We start from the raw sequence: 17612 nt of genomic DNA on the forward strand, positions 1-17612 counted from the left end.
CTCAAGACTGTAGGTGGGGCGCTAGGCAAGCCACTCTTCTTCTTGCACGCCTGATGCATGCAGCAGCAGCTGCGAAAGTCCAAAAAAAAGCTCATCAACATCGTGTGACCCAAGAAAGCTAACCGAGGCGATCTGATCACGTGATGAACTTGCTCTTCTCTCACGATCCTTGATCGATGCACGACTCATCAAGTCGACTCTTCAACCTCTTGTCCCACGCTCTTGAGATCACCAATCGCGACGCAAGATTCACGAATGGTCCGAATGAAGCGTGAGTGAACGCCGAAGAATTTCGAGTCCAGGTAGGAGATCAAGGGCCCTCTCTGGCCTTCGAGAAGCATTTGGGTTATCCTCCAACTCTTCGGTAGGTCATCATTGTCAACAACAGACACCTTCTACGGAGATTGCCAGACTCGGTCGATCATACATTAGACAGAATGGAGATATCTAAGGAGACCCTATACGCTCAGCAAGACCAGTGCCGAACATGTATGTGTGTTCGGACTTGGTTCAGACTTGGTAGGATTTGTGCGCCTGGTGGCTTTGCGTGGATGGTGAGGGAGCGAGCACACAAAGATTGATCTCGTGCCGAAGTACTTGCTGCTTTCTCGTTGATTAGGCCGGATCCTCCTTCAACGCGACGGAAAGGTGGCCATGCGAATCTTTTACGTCAATGACGACGAGTGACCGCATGATGTGAGCAGGTACTCAGCGGTTAATAGCTCGAAGAGCGTCAACATCCACTTACACGGTTAGGTTGTAGATCGCAGTGATGGTCGGTCGTGTTCAGTCATGAGCTTCGACTTGATCGGTCGAACGGCGTTGCAAGGCATCGACTTGACTTCCGACGTTCTCCAAGGGGTCATCTCGAGCTTCATGCCGGTCCTCAGTACCCGATCCATGTAGTCGGCGAGACTCCAAGACTTCTGGTGCTTGCAAGCCACGCCTGACGTGGCGCATGCTAGAAAGCAGAGCAGTGATGTGGCTGCCAAGGCTTCTTGGTACCTCTTTGCGTGCTGGAACGCTGTCGCCAATGACTGCTCTTCGCCAATTCTGGATGGCTGAGGCTTTCGTGTACTGAATAGCGCCAATCTCGGACGGCCTGCCACTCTTGGTAGGGGTGATCTTAACCAGCTCGGTCGTCTCCTCGCGTTGGACGAGAGCAACGTCACGCTTGGCGTGATGCTCGATTTCGTGGCCAGAATGGTGGCCAAATCGCAGAGGCACGCCGTAGGGAGCGGCTTGGACCTGCGTCAGAGACGCCAACGTGGCCACAATGGCCAGGCTAGCTGTGACAATCAGCTTGAGTGTAGCAGGCATGTTGGTGGAGACTGCAAAGTGGGACTGCTTGGTAGACCGTCGATATGCCGCAAGAGGCTCAAATGTGCAACGAGGAGATGGCGGGATACAGCGATGAGATACCGCTCAGGATTGCAGATCGAAGCCAAGGGATGTGGAAGAGACGCAGTGAGCTTGAGCGTGCGCAAATCGTATAGTAGATGAAAGCGCAGGAGGAGCTTGTTGAGGGTGTTGTGGGATCATTGCGAGGGGCGTCGATTTCAGGGGCGCTATATAGCACGCAGCCTAGGTTCTGATCGCCTTCACCGCAGGCGTGTTTGATCATACCTGGACGCATTGGCGCATTTGAGTGCCTGAATCATGCCACGAGGACACGGGCTTCGAGTCACGTAAAGGGTACCATGACGAAGAAAGCCTGTGGCATTGCAACCATAAGTCTGCTCAACCGGGGTGAGCTCATCCCATATGAGTAAAAGACTGTCTGTTGGCACTTTGTACCTCAGCCTGTCGGGCCAAAGGTAAGTAACTCCATTGCCCTTCCTCGACTCTCGCAGTCCTTGCTAGGAGTTGGACAGGGACAGTGTGGTGGCTGACAAAGAGTGTTACTTCGGCGTCGTATTGCTACTAGTCCTGCTTGAGTGGTGACGACGGCACGCAATACCGAAAAAGGACCCAGATCCTTTTCTATTGCGTCGCAAGGCCCTTCGTGGCAGAAGACTTCTGCAATCAGCTCGGAGCGCTCGGAGATGGAAGGCAGAAGGTGTAGACGTGGCAGGGGCTTTGACGCGATACCAGTCAGGACGGATGTAGGATGTTGTCCTGATCATGATCTCACGCGGCTGCATCGTGTCACTCGCTCGTTGAGAATGAGGCACAGGATGACGGCGGCGTTTGTGGCAGCGCAAATGGCGCTGTCTGCGCTCGTGAGCTCGGTCCTTCTCGTCTCTGACCCATACCCATCTTCAGGACGCCAATGACGATGTACTGCGAACTGCCGCTTGTTGCGACTCGATAAACCGAAAAGCTCACAATCCGAGCTGATGCCGAAGGCGCTGCATCACTGATCGCGAATCCGCGTCGCCAATCGAGGAGATCGCACCCATCGCGTCGTAGAGTGGCCGCTGCAAGGTTACAATGGCGTCAGTGGAAGGGCCGACGAGCAGGACAGTCGATAATCATTTGCGCGCGCTGGCGCATTGTCGGAAGTGGGCAAATTCCTTGCCTCGTTCTTGCGACGCCCAGTGGTCAATGTGCGCTGGCCGTGTGACCCGCTTGCAATGTGTTACGACCAGATAAAGCTAAGCAAAAGCCACCTTTGTGATTGCATTGTAAGCATCTGATTCCGAACCGTTGCGGGGCGACGTGTAAATGCAGCAGCCGGACGCGTGCAATGCCTCGTCCAATCTGGACACAATCAAGGAGCACTTAGCGAATTTCGGCTCCAGGTGTTGATTCGGGCGTACGCCTGATTCTCCAGACGCCGGAAAGGTGCGTGCTTTGGGGATACGAGCCGATAGCGCAGCATAAAATCTGGGTATGCGACTCGAGACTATAATCCCAGTCGTCGAGTCGGTACCGGAGGCGGTCACCCGAAGCGCTTGCCGTGACATGGAGACCAGCTACGAAGGGCGCTGTTGGCGTGAGGTCACCGAGCACCTGTGACCGTACCGCACGGGACGCGTTAAAGGTATGCTCGTTGATCCGAGATGGTGCAAAAGAACGCTAGCATTTTCAGGGCGTAGCACTGATCTGCGGCTGCAGGTGCCACGTTAGCTTCAGATGTTCGACCAATTGGCGCGTCTTGGCCCTACATCTTTCTATAGGTTCATCTGCCCACGCAGTCTCCAACAAGAGCTCTTCCACCTGCTCCATCGTTTCGGCTTCCGTCCCATCCTCGTCCTGTGTAGATGAAATGTCCACCTCTTGTAGAACACCGAAGAGCATTTCAGCAGTGGAGGTTCTAAGCGTGGGTATGCCCTCGGATGCCAGAAAGAGGTGCATCTTGTCTAGAATTTGCGTGCGCAATGCAGGTACTCGTAGAAGGTTGACGTTGAGCTGCATGCATGCTACTACCCTTTGCCGAGCTTTGATTCGATCAACGTTGCGTTGCACAAGGTTTAAGGTCTTGCGGAGTTGCTCGTTCGCCTCTGACGCCCTCGCAGAGCTGGGTAAGCTCTCATCTTGGGATCGCGGTATCGCTTCGTGACTGCCTATCGCCTGGCCAAAACGGGCTTCGTAAATTCCCGCTGCGAGAAGCGTGCTGATTGCTTGCAATGCCGGCACAAATGTCTGATTTGCCGCGTAATTCTTCACAGCTAGCTGATGAAGATCTTTCAATAGCTGCAGCGGAGTGTAAGGCTCAAAGCCCTCTACCTCGATCTTGTCACTGTGTGAGGTGGTTGATAGGGCGAATGTGGCAAGCGAAGACGCCACATCGCGATACTGCGACGACCATCGCATGGATAAGCTGCCGAGGCGCGGGGTGCAATATGCAGCAAGCACTCACCGCCATCTCAGTCTTTGAGCCGAGACTCAGCACCAAGCCGTGCAAGAGCTCTCCGCGATATCGAGGAATGACAAGTAGCTCGGTCGCTCTCGGAAATAACCATGATGGCTGAGCTAGCTCTGCTGTAGTATCTCTGCACGCGTTCAATTTGAAGATTGGATGGTCAGTGCGTACATAACCAAACTTACAACCACCTCAGCTAACCTCGGGAAATGCCGGTCTATTATCGCCATTCCTTCGGGCGTGTGCATGCCCCTGCTTTTCGCACGGTGATCATCGCTAGCATCTCGGCACATGCTCAGCAAGTGGGAGCCGGCCTCGGCGCGCACACTATCGATGCGCTCGACAGTCTGTTTGAGCAAGCCTGCAACGATGTCGTGGAAAGTCTGCAGGGGCAACCACGCCTCAAACGATCTCTCCGCGATGAGGTGTTCAATGGATGTCCTGTGCAGGTCCACCAGCGTCCGTAGACCTGCTACACAGGCCAGGCGCACCCACGAGCCCACGTCTCCTCTTTGATCGGTCGTATAGTCGTTCAGACCTCTCAAGAGGGCCTTGAACACTTCTTGACCCAATTCTGGAGAACACACTAGGAAGCGCACCACTAGGTTTGAGTGATTGTTAGGGCAGACGAATCCTGTAGAGAAGACTCACAGTTGCCGAAAGTGGAGGCCAAATTCTGAATTGCTTGGACTAGAGCAGCGCAAGCGTTCTGCCTCGTCTCAATGACGGGGCTATAGCTCGTGCTCTGCAAAAGTACTTCAAATCAGAATCGAAGTGCGAGCGATTCCCACCGCAGTTACCCACCTGTTCATCCAGCAGGCTGAGCAAAAAGTGCATCGTTTCCTCGAATGCCTCGGGAAACTCTCGGAAGCAGTACATTCCCAGCGCTCTTGTTTGCCCTTGCTGTTCCGCCGCAGGGATACCTCTCCATCGCTCGATCGTGCTCTTGATGCGTGAGGTGCAATCTTGAAATTGGCTGGCTTCTGATAGCGCTTCTGCCGCCGCAATCTGTACTGAAGTGTCTGATCGAGCAATGGCGGCATTGACAATGACTGACCAGCTGGCCTCGGTGGCCTCTGTAGCGGCAGCACTCGACAACGAGACTTCGTTCGCGCTTGACGCAATCAGCTTGCAGGCTGCAAAAAGGACCAGATTTGCGCCCATGGAGCGGAAGACACTCCTGGGTACAAGCTCGAGAGCTTTGAAAGCCTGAGACCGAGTCGACCAAGCCAAATCGGACTTCAGCATTCATTCTCATAACAAGACTCGCTGTGTCGCTCACCTCGATCTTGATGGACTGTTCAAGCTCTTGCTCAAGCTCGTGCGAAGCCTTGCAGAGCTCGCTGAGCGTCAGAAGGCTACCATGCAGCTGGGTTGCCTGTCCTGTGGAGCATCTCGTGCACTGAGAGTCGTCGTGACGTCAGAACGATTTCGTTCGTTGGTAACAACCTGCTCACTCACAAAACCTTTGACTAAGGGGGGTGCGAGATTACGGAAATCAACGGTCGCGATATTAGCAACTGCTTGAGCACCCAGCTCCCGCATATTGGGATCCCAATGGTTGAGCGTGATGTCTTGGAGATGTGTCAATAGACTCTGTCGGTAGACATCGTGAACAGCTACCCGATGTGCGCATGCCAAGAAGGCGTGCTTCCGAATGCTGACCGCGTAAAAGTCCGTTTTGCGGATGACGTCAATGCCGTGCGGAAAGATGTTCTGCGTTGCACGTGAGGAAAGCCATGGCAAGGCGAACGAGATACGTCAATCCAAGTAGGTGACCTTTGATGGTCCTATGTACTACTCACAAGTCTGCCTACACATTCCTGAAAGGCCGCACTCGCAGCTCTTCGAATTGACACATCTCTATCGAGACAAGCCACATTGACCAGCCTTTGAGCCAAAGAAATGGCATGTGACCGGAGAGCATTGGCATCGTGCGCACGAGCTAGGGCCCAGAGCACGTAGCAAGCAGCGTCGCGCACGCCCGTGCCAACGGAATGAGCGCCTCTGCGGACATCGAACAGTAGCGCCTTTTTGAGAACGAGGCGGAGGATTAATACCATGACAGTGTAGCAACACCCGACGCGTGCCGGCTGAGAGGTTCACCGCTGGCTCTATGCAGCACTTACCTTGCTGACCCAAAGCAGCTTCTCATCCAGCTCTTCTGGGTTGAGCAAGCCTCGCCTCGCCAGCTCGGCAATAGCCAGACAAGCGCCGTGCCATGTGTACTCGCTGACGTTGCTGAGATCCTCTGCTTCTCCCAGAATGTCGACGACGTTAATTCTGAAGAGGTCTACAATCGCATCTGCTACCTGATCCGAGAAGGAGTTTGGCAGGCGTCCGCATATTCGTGCAAGGCCTTTGGCTGCCGAGTAGCGCACGACAGTGTCCTAAGGTGCGAGCTAATCAATGTCAGCGCCAGCAGCATAGTCAGCAATGAAGATGAGCTCGACTCGCCTTATCTTGAAGGGAATTGAGTATCCGAGCGATACATCCATCAACCTCCTCCGGGACTTCATCGCCATCTTGCTCTATTTCTTCCTGGTCGATTGCGTTTGAAGCAGCGGTGCGCGAGGCTTCGAAGTTACTCGTCCTTGGCAGAGGTTGTGCTAAGGCATAACCGTGGACTCCGTGAGTCCATCTTTCCTGCGTTGCTTAGTCAGCCCACCTCTCTCTCACCTCTCTGCACTCTTCTTCGTTTTTTGGGCTTGAGCAGCTTGAGTCCCAGTCTCGAGGTCAATTTGGTCCTGTATTTAGTCAGTAAGCTGTTTCCAAGGAGACCCTCTCTGTTTCTGTCTTCAAGCACTTGCGGCACATCCGTTGGACCTCCCGCTGGCGGAGAGTAAATGTCTAGGATGCTATGGATTGCACCAAGGTCATCGCCTAGCGCCGATGCATCCGACACCTTGACAATCTCGCAGAGAGAGTGCATGATCCCTGTCGCCTAAAAAGAACGAAAGGGTCAAAAGGGGTCTAACATTGCACTCGGATAGCAGCTGCCTGCTCACCAAGAGTGCAGAGGGTTGAGCGGGTGGGAGCAGTGTTGCATAGCACCAGCTTAGGTATGTAGGGAGATGGCTAGAGGCCGCATCGCGCCTAATCAAGGGAAGAAATGGAAAGTAGAAGCGTGAGAATTGGACTCGAGAAAGCAGGTCTCCATCTCCGCGCTCACCTCTGAAACAGCTTGCCCAGCAGTACGGCAGCTGCTTCGCGCTCTTTACCAGGAGCGCTAATGAAGGCTGTGCTTACGTCCACGAGCCTTGAAACAATACCAGCTCTCTCTGAAGCTCCCTCGATGCCGCCTGAGGGGTTCTTGTTGCTCGTGGCCCCTTGATCGAACTTTTGCAAATCAAATGGAATCATGCAGACCAAGCTAAGCCAAAGCAACAGCGCGTACCTCAGCTCCCAAGAGGCGCCTGTACGTGGAGGTTCAGCTTGTGACAATGTTTTGCTGGCATCTCCAGAGATGTCAGTCTCGCCTTCCAAGAATTGCAGGGCAGGATGCAGGTCTTGAACGGAGTGAGGAAAGAAGCGGACTGAAAGGGCAGCACGGCGTCAGCGCTGCAACCACAGCGACGATACCATCATCTAACGCAGGCGTGAAGAGCCGGACTGGCATCGGTTTCGTCTCGTCCATGCGCCATCGAGCCCTTGATCAGCGCGTCATCCGCCCACCACAGGCCTCATCTCCGCTTTCGACTGCGAGCGTATCGCGCCCTTTTGTATATCGTCCCGCCCACCAATCTTATGACGCTTTGCTCAAGCGACTCACCTATGGTCTTGTAACCTCGAATTTTGGTGAAGATATACAACAGCTTCGAGACTTCGTCTAGACGTTTGACGTCTTCAGCAAGCCCATCCTGGAAAGTGTCCGCATCGTAGCGCCTCCTCACGAGGCTCTGAAATTGGTGGACCGTTGGCGTCACAATCCGGTCCAGGTACGGGTCGAGGAGGTATGATTGTTCTTGATATTGCTCAAGCTGCGGGTTTGAGGCGAAACGTCCCTTAGCCTAGCTGTTCTCCTCCTACCAGGCATCTTGTCGACAACTAAGCAGGTTGCGCACAAACGTCCCCAGACCTGGACCGGTGCTCCAATCCCTTGCCTCAGATGCTAAGTCGATCGACAGCGCCAGCAGGTACTCGGCGCCTCCTTTGACTCGTGCCTGCTATCCATCATGGTGCCGTTCGCCCATCATCATGATGAACGCACGCACGCAACTTTGCCCCACGACTTCGTGATGCGGACATGACCAACGTATGACTCACGATAGCGACCAGCCTACTCAAATTCTCTTCCCCTCCGCTCGCCTTCGCTCCAGTCACAGATCTTGACGCCTTCTCGTTCTGACTCAAAAAGTCAGAGAGCACGCTAAAGAACTGATCGGCAGATTCGAAGCTGTGCAATTGCACTTCATCTTCCGCTCCCAATTTTGCTCCGCCGAGCGTCGGATCGAACATGAGGTGTGCTGCGTCAGTCGCGCTTCCAGGACGTGGGGCCTAAATATGTGCCGACGGAAAGCGGCTGCGGGGCAGAAGTCAAAGGCGCTGGCTTTGCTTGACCGACTCTGGTCGATGCTCCTCGTATCCATACTTTGTGATTGAGGCACACCATCGAGAGCCATCGTGCTGCAATCACTCAATTTTTGATTTGAATGTGAATCAAGCATCATGCACCCACCCACTTCCCATCCAACACTTTTGGCTCACTCACGACTTGACCACGACTCACGACTTCCAGCAGCCCCCGCCTCACAAATCTTGAATCCGCGCGCTTGACGCGCACCAGCACAAGCACGTGATCTTTTGAAATTGTAATCACGTGGTAGCTGAATCCTCAACTCCAACTCAAGACTCTTGACTCCTCCTCAGCTCCCCAACCATCAACGATCGTGCAGTCGTGAGAGTCAAGAGTAGTGGGGCCTCCTTAATAAAAGGCAGAAGAGAGGAACGTATCACCATCATCCATGCGGAGCATAAGCGTTGACACTCCGCAATCTCTACCGTTCTGGAGCTCTTGGACGGATCAAGAGCGAAAAAGTGCTTGGCAGTCTCTTGACATTGGTCGCTCTAGTGAGAGAAACTCGGATTGTGACTGCCAAGACAACGACGAGCAAGTGGGTGCTTGGGGTCATTTGAGAACTCGCATCAAAAATTCCGCGGTACATTCTCCGTACCCGCGGTGGCGGCGTATGTAGAAAGAGGCTCACCGCGCTTTGACCTCGACATGCATTGGGGCTTTGTCATTCCGCATTCGTGATTCGAATGTCACACCGGGCCGTCTCATTACTTGGGGGCGAACAAAGATAATGCGCAGGCGAAGACACATATAGTCAAGGTGCTCTCATAGCGGTACCCTCGACCCATTGCCCCCGGGCCGCATACAGGTACCTACTCCGAAGGCGGTCTCCTACATTTCCCGTGCCTTCAATCAATGGACAGTCCCAAGCGAGATGGTCACCACAGTAGCCATGATTCAGTACTCACGAACGTTATGATTGCAAGGGTGTAGAGGGCGAGGTGACCGGCTGTGTGCTGCGAGGGAATAGAAAGTAGCATGTGGAAATGGATCTCGTCAGCTCGTCCAATCCTGCTCGAGTCCGACTTTATCCCTGATCAGTACAGCGCCGCGCCGCGCCGCGCGACAAGATCGTTTATCGATTGACTGCAACGGTCACGAATGGCTGCATACCACTTCTACAATTTGGAAACCCTTCTCCTCCTCGTAGAGGGCAGACATAGTGGCATGAGAAGGCTCGGCTCCCGCCACAAGACACTCTTTCGACCTTCCAGCGTGCCGTTCTTACCCTGCGTCGGACATGGAAGCCGCGGACCACTCAATCATCTCACCGTCCCATGGCCATCCGAAAGATCACTCTCCCTAGTCATACAGATTCTACCCCAATCATAGAGGACTCGAAAGGGCACCACATATCTCATCCAGGCCAAGCAGGCCATAAGTCTCACAAATCAGGCGCAGATAGAAGTCGCCAAGGTACATCGCTTAGGGCAGAATCCTCAAGCTATGGAGACATGACAATCCGATAAGAGTCAAGAGGAAATGAAAGGCGAATAACGTCGTTCAGTCGGGCCTCGTCGCGTCTAGAATCACGAGTCGAGGAATCAACACGCCGAAGCCTCCCTTTCCCTTTCCGCATTACATCGGGCCCCTGACTGAAACACATGTGCAAAGATACGTGACCCGTTCCCTCGAAAGCCAAAGGGTGATCATCACCCTTTGCTCGTCGACCACCCGAGCCTCTTGGGTTGCTCGAGTCGGAGCCCTGCATTCCTGCCAAGACCCGCACGCAAAAAGAAGCTTGACCACCATCAGCGCCAATTGCAGCGATCAAGATTTTCTGTTGCAAACTTGAAAAATGTCCCTGGCACGCATCAAGCGATTCCCCAACATAGCGTTGCGGAATGTCTTGATCCTCTTCCAAAGACCTGCACAAACTCAAGCCGAGGATGAGAGCCGCGACGCTTCCCTCAAAGCACGCAATCCGATCACAATCCTGGCATCGTTGACCTTTCAGCAATGGGGGTTCTACACAGTCGCTTGGGGAGGTTGGATCTTCGATTCCGTCAGTTCAGTGCCATTGTGCAGCAGCCGACACAAGGTGGTAGGATGATGGGAGAGGATTTCGCAACTTCATGAAGTAGGGCTTGAGCACTGAAGAAGCCTTCTTATGCGCTCAGTACGACTTCAATGTTCTCGCGATACAAACCACCAAACTGTCAAGATATTATCATGTAGGTCACGTCTCGAGCATGACTCGTCGGCGCGAAGAACCCTGACTTTACCAATGTTCGATTGAAGGTGGACAAGACCCGCATCGCAGACGCGATCACTTTCACATTACTTTTCAGGCTCATCGGCGCCCTCATCTTTGGTAAGGGCTTCCTTCTGAAACGTGGCCATGCTGCGTCGGTATTTTGGGCTGAAGCCAAAGCGCAATCGGGTGTTGCGTATCGGCCAGGCATAGTCGGCGACTATTACGGGCGAAAATGGCCATTCGTGAGACCTGCTCGTCCGTAGGATTTTTCCTTCGACTATCCGCTCACTCGCCGAACGCGCTGCTCACAGGCCATCAACATGTGGCTCTTGGGCATCTTGCAAGTGAGCCATTTTGTGATTCGATCCGAAGGCATCAAGCATCCGCTGATGATGTAGCTCGACAGATCGCGACGGTCTATGCGGAATCTTACGGGACCTTTGTAGCAGTGCGAAGCTTGTTTGGGGTAGCTATGTGAGAGTGGCAACCGTCTACATTATCACAAGAGCGCGGCACCTGACCATCCTCGGTGGAACTTGCAGGGGCGGTGTCTTTGGCGGAGCTTGCGCTATGGCGCTGGAGAACATGCCAATCGAAGCCAGAGGCTTACTAGGTGGTGTCTTTCAAGAGGGCTATTCGGTCGGGTGCGTTCTTCCACACTCTCGTGAGGCTAAAATGCACGACACACGCGTCTATGACTTACAACAAAAGATTTCATATTGATACGCACTTGTACGGCCAAGATACATCATTGCCGCCGTGGGAAACCTGATCGTGGGAGGGGCAACAAATTCGTGGAAGTCGCTCTTTTGGTTCGGTGAGTTGCCGACTTGACACATTGGCTGTTCAATGCCCTGCCATGCCGAGAGATTGTCTCATTCTAGCTATGCTCTCGCGCCGGTCCAGGTGCGGGTGGATCGTTCCTGTTTGGCACACTTCGCCTAGCGTTGCCCGAATCGCGACAATTCCTCGAAGCCAGGTCGGCAGGAAGAGGAGGCCAATCGACGCGCGACTTCGGGAAAGACACGGTGGCCATGCTCAAGGCACATTGGCCCGTCGCTATTTACTGCGGTGTGAGCAGCGCGATTTCCCATTTCGCGAGACAGCATCGTATACGCTCTGAAGTGATGTCTCGCGACTTCATACAGATCTTTATGACCATCGTCAATTTTTGGGGCCATACGTGTGCAGACTCGTACACCGTAAGTGTAGTTCCAAACTTGTCTAGCCCAGTACTGAGCTCTCTGAGTACTGAATGACCTCTTGTTGTTCGCAATAGACTTTCATGCTTGCAGGAAACCAGCTCAAGAATGGGCCTGCGTCCCGTGCATCAATCTGGATGAAGACTGGAGCCTTGTTTGGCGGAACAGTGATGGGTTACTGCTCGCAATGGCTGGGTAGAAGGCGCGCCATCGTGCTCTCGGCTCTTGTATGCGGCTTGATGATTCCTGCTTGGATCCTGCCGGACACCGTGGCAGGTCTCGTCGCCGGCGGATTTTTCCTTCAGTTCGTGAGTCCGTCAATCTTTGAAAAACAGCGCAAGCTCTTTCGGCGAGAAATGAATCAGGAAAACGTTTAAAGTCTTTCGCTTTGATTCATGTGAATCAAACCAGTTTCTTGGTGGCGCGGTCGGCATTGTGCCTGCCCATCTTCAAGAGCTATCGCCTCCTCAATTCCGCGCCGTCTTTGTGGTGAGTTAGCATGCTTGGCCTCTTGGCAAGAGTAACGCTTGGGAGCGAACTGAGAATGATACATTCTCTCCAATGTGCGCATGCCTCAGGGCATGGCGTATCAGCTCGGTAATGCCATCGTCAGTCTTTCGTACATTCAGAGACACTTTACCATGGTGCATGACCCTGACGCTGTTGTTCCATTCACTTTAGGCTTCGCCCGCCACCCAGATCGTTAGCGATTTGGCCGAGCACCACTTCAAGAGTACTGGCCCGGATGGGCGCTCAGTAGACGGGTGAGTTCCAGCGCATCCGCCATGCCCATGCTCCAGCTCCGAATCGAATCGCAGGCGCACAACATCTTCCAGTCGATCTGATCGCCCATCATCGTCTTTCAATCTCTCCTCTTTCTACCTGCCATCCTGCAACTCGTTGCGCGCAGCTATGGACCAGTCATGGGCGTAGCTACGGCAATCTTCGCAAGTCTGATGGTCCTATGGACCTCGATCGGTCCTGAAAATGCCGGTTCGCACTTTGAGCGTGCAAGGGTAGCAGGAGCCATTGGCGTGTCCAAGGAGCTCCCTTCTTACGAGAGCGACCCGTCCAACACGCCCGCAGTAGAGGCGCAACATGCGGACATTCTTATTCCTGTACAGCCAGCTGCTCAGGATGGCTCCGAAGGCTCAAGTCGAGAATGAGATCGATTGCAAACCAGCCTTCTGGCAAGCTCGCACAGAGTTGCCCTTCAGATATACACGTGAGCGTTGTGAGCCACGACAACGACGTTCCTCGGGGCCAGAAGCATGTATTCGGAAGCATGACAGACCATGTAAAACGATCTTGAGAAGAATAGACCATCTGCCAGACGAACGGAAGAGGAGGTGTATGGTTCGGAAGCGGGAGTCTGGAGAGCATTCGTACATCTGGCGTGACGGCATCACAAGCAAGCCTAGTGCAGTTTGGACGGGCCAGCTTTGCTACTACTAGGGGCATACCTACTCTGGCCAACTAATTCATTAGCCAATTTGCTGGAAGGTCTTTCCTTGCCCTGCATCGATCCGTTGCTCTGCGCTGGCAATTTTCTCTTCTTGCTCCGCTGCGCGTTGCTATCGTTGGGACTTCTCTGAATCCTAACGCCACTGCTCTTGATGCCCATCATCCGATTATACCTATCGATTTCTTCCTGTCCCAGCAGATCGTTCCTATTCCACGTTCCCGAGCTAGTTCGCGGTCTCCTGATCCTTTCCAGCTTCGTAGCTTCCTTCGCAGGCGTAGCTCCCGTATCCGTCTCGAACCAATTCTCCAGGGGCACGCTAGCCTTTGGTATACCAAACAATCCATCCGGATCCACATTAGCCTGAGCTCTGAGCGCTTCTTCCAAAGCTGCTCTCTCCCAAGGTTTCTCTCCCGCCCTCTTTTCTTGCACATCCTCATCCTCCGACTGGGAGTATGCCGAATCGGGATCGGACAGCGATTGACCCGCTTCTTCCTCTTCGTCCTCTTCCTCCTCCTCTTCTTCAGCTCCGGCCTCATCAGCAGACGATACGGCTTCTTCCCAAGCTCCAGACTCGTCCGAAACCTCGGGCGTCGCATTTTTCGCCATCGAAACGTGTTGAGCTGCTATGCTTTCCATCTTCGAGCTCGTAGCAGAACCACTCGCAGGGGGTCTCACGCCCTTGGCTTGCTGAAACACGTTGCCGTTCGGCTTGACAGAAGTCGAACTAGCATTCACAGCGATCCAATTTGCTCCGGCGTTCTTATTGACGCTCTGCGAAGAGTTGGATGTCGTCGGTCCGCCAAATCGGATAGATTGAGCAGAAGCATTGAAGCCGCTCGGTGGTCGAACGGCGAGGGAAGAGCCAGGTCTAGCAGGTTGCGCCTGCACGTTGGCTGGTCGATTGGCCTTGATGCCGTGCGTACTAGGCGCAGGTCTGACAATATTGCTAGGCGCTTTCACCTTGGCAGCAGCAGCAGCAGCATTGGCTCTTTCCTTCTCCCGTTCCACAAGAGCAGCTTTCCTCCTCTCCTCGACCTGTTTCTTTTTCAGGTCATCTTCCTTCTTGGATGCTGCGGCGGCAGCGGCAGCAGCAGCAGCTGCTGGCGCCTTGCCCTTGCCCGTCGGTCCATTCTGAGAAGAGACAGATGCATTCAGAGCGTTGCTTGGCGCACCAGGTGCAGCCCCGCTGACATTCGAGTCGGTTCGTGTCCTCGGCGGCGTTGCAGCGCCAGCAGCCTTGTTGGCCATAGCCAGAACAGAGCCGGGTCTCGCTGGTACAAAAGCGCCACCGTTTGAAGCCGCAGGAGCGGAGGCTGGAGTATGCGCGTTAGTAGGATGCGCACCTGCGGAGGACGTTGCATTTTGAGCGTTGAGTCCAACAAACCCTTTGACCTTGTCGAAAAAGTTCCATCCTTGTCTGATCTCGTTCGGATCGCGCCCAGTCGAAGGTCCACTCGTCGAGGGCTGCGCAGCACTGGATGTAGAAGCAGACGCTGGCGTTGCGCGATTTTTGGATGTCGCGCTGGCGGCCGTGCCGGGCTTGGCCATGCTCTTGCCCATGAGATTGACGCTGACCTTTGGCATCTGCGAAATAGGTTTAGGCGGAGGCTGGGTGTTGGACGGTACTCTGACCTGCTCTCGAGCGCCGGCTTGAGGTACAGTGCTTTCCTTTTTCTGCATTAGAGGAGCCTTGGCAACCGATACTTGTGCTTGTGCCGGCTGAGTCGACGCAGGGTTGATGTTTTTGAGCTGCTCATCTGCCGTTCTGCCAGCCGAGCCGAGCTCTCCAAGCGTCATGTCAGCATCTTTAGTGTTCACGGCCAGAGTAGCCTGCTTGCCAGCACCTATGCCCGACTCTTTGTCCAGCTCCTCTTCATCATACGCAGACATCACTTCGTCTTCCAGCCCCTTCTCGTCCTCTTTTCGGAGCGGGCGACCTTGCAGCGTGAGTACCGGAGAGGCGCTCGGTGTAGTCGATGCGGCTGCAGGTTTCGAGCTCGTGATAGGAGCAGTAGGAGCATCCTTCGCCGCATCGTTGTGCGAGGCAATCTGAGAGCGTTGATGCTCAAAGGTCTTGCTGTGAGCAATGTTGCCGAGACCGACTGCGGTCATGCTCCGAGGATTGGCTGCAGATATGGCTGTACTAGCAGCATGAGCTGACTTCGTCGTAGAGGAAGGCATGAAGGCGCTGGACGATGCAGAAGGAAGTGCAGCATGCACATTCATATCGCTAGCTCTTTTAACTTTTTCTAGCCTGCTCAGCACGGACGTCGGCGCTCTGTGACTTGCAGCTTGTTGCTGCGCCTGCAGCTGTTGGCCGTTGACGCTACTTGCCGGCTTGCTGGACTTGGGCGGCGCGACTACATTCTTGGACAAGACGCTGGTCGCGTTCATTTTGGTGTTCGCCATCATCTCTTCGTCGCTGCCGTCCTCCTCTTCCTTCTCCTGGCGTGCCTGGTTGTCATCCTTCCTCACGCTTCTGAACAGACTGCTCCGGAATATAGAGGTGGCAGGAGCTGCAGGGGTCGTAGCATTCTGCGACTGAGCAGCGCCGAGGATGGTCTGATCCTTCTCCTTGTCTGTCGACGCCGTCCCGACCGCAGCGATGGATTTCTTTGGTCCGACGTTATCACCCAGCGTTCTCTTTGGCGCTTTCGGTCTAGACACCGGATCGGCACGCGATTGAATTTGCCCACGAGTTTCCGAGATCGTTTGGGCTGCAACATCAACTTCCTTGGCGTGTGCAGTGGACCACGCCTCTTCATCCGCCTCTCCATCCTCCGTGTATGCGGTCCCATCGTCAGCCAGACTGATGTGCAGACTATCCTCCGCCTCCGCAGCTGCTGCAAGTGTGCGTCCAGAGTTGGAGCGTGGCAGCGCGTCGGGAGGAGGCGTGGAAGCCTCTGGATGTTCGCCGTCTTGCATCTCTACATCCTCGTCCGCACGGCTCATCGATACATCCCTCGAGATGGACGCATGGCGCATGTCCTCCTTTCGAGGTTGGATCTCAACAATCGGATCTGTAGCGGCTTGCGACGTCGACGGTGGTGCCTCATCTTCTGCTTCCATGGCAGCCTTTGTCGCGCGAGTGCTCCTCTTGAGCGGTGCAGTTGATGCCTCTGCATCTCGTTGTTGCAGCTTGTGTTCCTTCTTGGTTGCTTTGCTTCTCTTGCTCGGCTGCTTTTCTGTGGGCGCCTTGGATGTCGGATCAAGCTCGTGGTCCGACAGCTCGGCCTCATCAGACGACCGTTTCTTCCTCGAGCTGCTGGTGGACTTGGCAGACGGTGCCGCGCCTGAAGACGCGCTACTTGCGGCTACGGGGTCAGAGGAAGCAGGTATTGAAGGCTGTTTTGACTCCTGGTGAGCCTTCTTGGACTTGCTCTGTTGAGACACTGCGCGAGGCTTCTTCTCGCCCCTGCCGCTCTGAAAAGGATTTGGCAGTTTTGGCTGAGCAGACTTGTCCGATCTGCTGCGTGTGGTAGGCAAAGCAGCCTTCTTGGGCGACGCGACGAGCTGCTCTTCTTGCTCGTCTGCTTCAACATCTCCAGCAGCGTGGTGCATGTTGGGCCGCGTCGCATGTCGAGGCGTGTTCTCCTTGTCTTCACCAAACGCTCCACTCCTGAGCAGCGATGCGGATCCGCGCACAGGAGAGCTCACACCGCTCTCACCCGTCGAGCTGGAAGAGAATGGGAAGCGAAAGGAGCTGACGGAAGCTTTCTTCTTTGGCGACTTGAGCATTTCGCCCGCCAATGCCAACGCAGCAGTCTGAGCCCTCAGAGACTGACTCGAGCTCTTCTTCGTCTTGTTCTTGGCATGCTCGTTTCTGTGGCAGATGGAGCAACCGAGAGACCAGATCAAAAGCTGACACGCATACAGCACGGGATACGTTCTCACTAGCCCACTCACTTGTACTGCTCAAACACGTCTCTGGCATGCTCGACCATCAACTCGGCCCATCCAAATCCATTCTCTAGACTCTTGTCGAAAGAGTGCAGATCGCAAGTTGATCGCAGCTCGTTGATGTGCTGCAACAATCTGCTCTCTGTCGATGCGTCCATCTTCGTCGTCGAATGCTCGTGGGAAAGTCCGGTCTTGACGCTACGTTGTGTCCTCTACCAGCGCACGTGAAGCTTGGCGCGTGGATGATGGCTCAGAGTGTGTCGGTACTGTGTGCCGGCGCTTCGGAGGATGGAGATGACGCAAGCCAAGTCAAGGTGACATTCATCAAAACGAGCTCGACTGGCAAAGACCGTGAGTGTCAGTGGTAAGTTGTGAGCAAGGAAAGCCGTGCCGCAACAGCAGAGCCCACCTGAGATGCGGATGTGCTGGTGGTAAATGAAACTCTGGTAGTCTGACCATAGCTG

General features: G+C 54.4%; 4 protein-coding genes across 4 annotated transcripts; 1 reads left to right on the forward strand and 3 right to left on the reverse strand.

The window, feature by feature from the left end:
• Positions 1–575: 575 nt before the first annotated feature.
• IE81DRAFT_61988 (hypothetical protein) lies at positions 576–1610 on the reverse strand. The gene is made up of 2 exons (XM_025517480.1): positions 749–1610; positions 576–662 (listed from the first exon to the last, which is right to left on the reverse strand). The coding sequence occupies exon 1, from the start codon at positions 1318–1320 to the stop codon at positions 787–789; it is 534 nt and encodes a 177-aa protein (XP_025371031.1). The 5' UTR covers positions 1321–1610; the 3' UTR covers positions 576–662; positions 749–786.
• A 1420-nt stretch (positions 1611–3030) lies between these two features.
• IE81DRAFT_365501 (ARM repeat-containing protein) lies at positions 3031–8442 on the reverse strand (the record flags this gene model as incomplete). Its single annotated transcript, XM_025516937.1, has 16 exons — positions 8075–8442; positions 7873–7974; positions 7581–7788; positions 6981–7344; positions 6817–6904; positions 6488–6752; positions 6266–6417; positions 5938–6198; positions 5614–5838; positions 5270–5524; positions 5091–5210; positions 4613–5017; positions 4460–4553; positions 4010–4394; positions 3806–3938; positions 3031–3741 (listed from the first exon to the last, which is right to left on the reverse strand). The coding sequence occupies exons 1-16, from the start codon at positions 8264–8266 to the stop codon at positions 3031–3033; spliced, it is 3960 nt and encodes a 1319-aa protein (XP_025371032.1). The 5' UTR covers positions 8267–8442.
• A 1740-nt stretch (positions 8443–10182) lies between these two features.
• Positions 10183–13184, forward strand: IE81DRAFT_336913 (MFS general substrate transporter; the record flags this gene model as incomplete). The annotated part of the gene is made up of 14 exons (XM_025515491.1): positions 10183–10389; positions 10505–10558; positions 10626–10698; positions 10786–10823; positions 10893–10925; positions 10988–11055; positions 11124–11225; positions 11325–11398; positions 11488–11783; positions 11861–12091; positions 12195–12272; positions 12362–12391; positions 12465–12547; positions 12694–13184. The coding sequence occupies 14 exons, from the start codon at positions 10183–10185 to the stop codon at positions 12947–12949; spliced, it is 1623 nt and encodes a 540-aa protein (XP_025371033.1). The 3' UTR covers positions 12950–13184.
• Positions 12995–17578, reverse strand: IE81DRAFT_322048 (hypothetical protein). Its single transcript, XM_025513513.1, has 2 exons — positions 17155–17578; positions 12995–17071 (listed from the first exon to the last, which is right to left on the reverse strand). Exons 1-2 carry the CDS (start codon positions 17304–17306, stop codon positions 13201–13203), a joined length of 4023 nt encoding a protein of 1340 aa, XP_025371034.1. The 5' UTR covers positions 17307–17578; the 3' UTR covers positions 12995–13200.
• Positions 17579–17612: the final 34 nt, after the last annotated feature.

Source organism: Ceraceosorus guamensis (assembly GCF_003144195.1).
Source record: "Ceraceosorus guamensis strain MCA 4658 unplaced genomic scaffold IE81scaffold_16, whole genome shotgun sequence".
NCBI lineage: Eukaryota > Fungi > Basidiomycota > Exobasidiomycetes > Ceraceosorales > Ceraceosoraceae > Ceraceosorus > Ceraceosorus guamensis.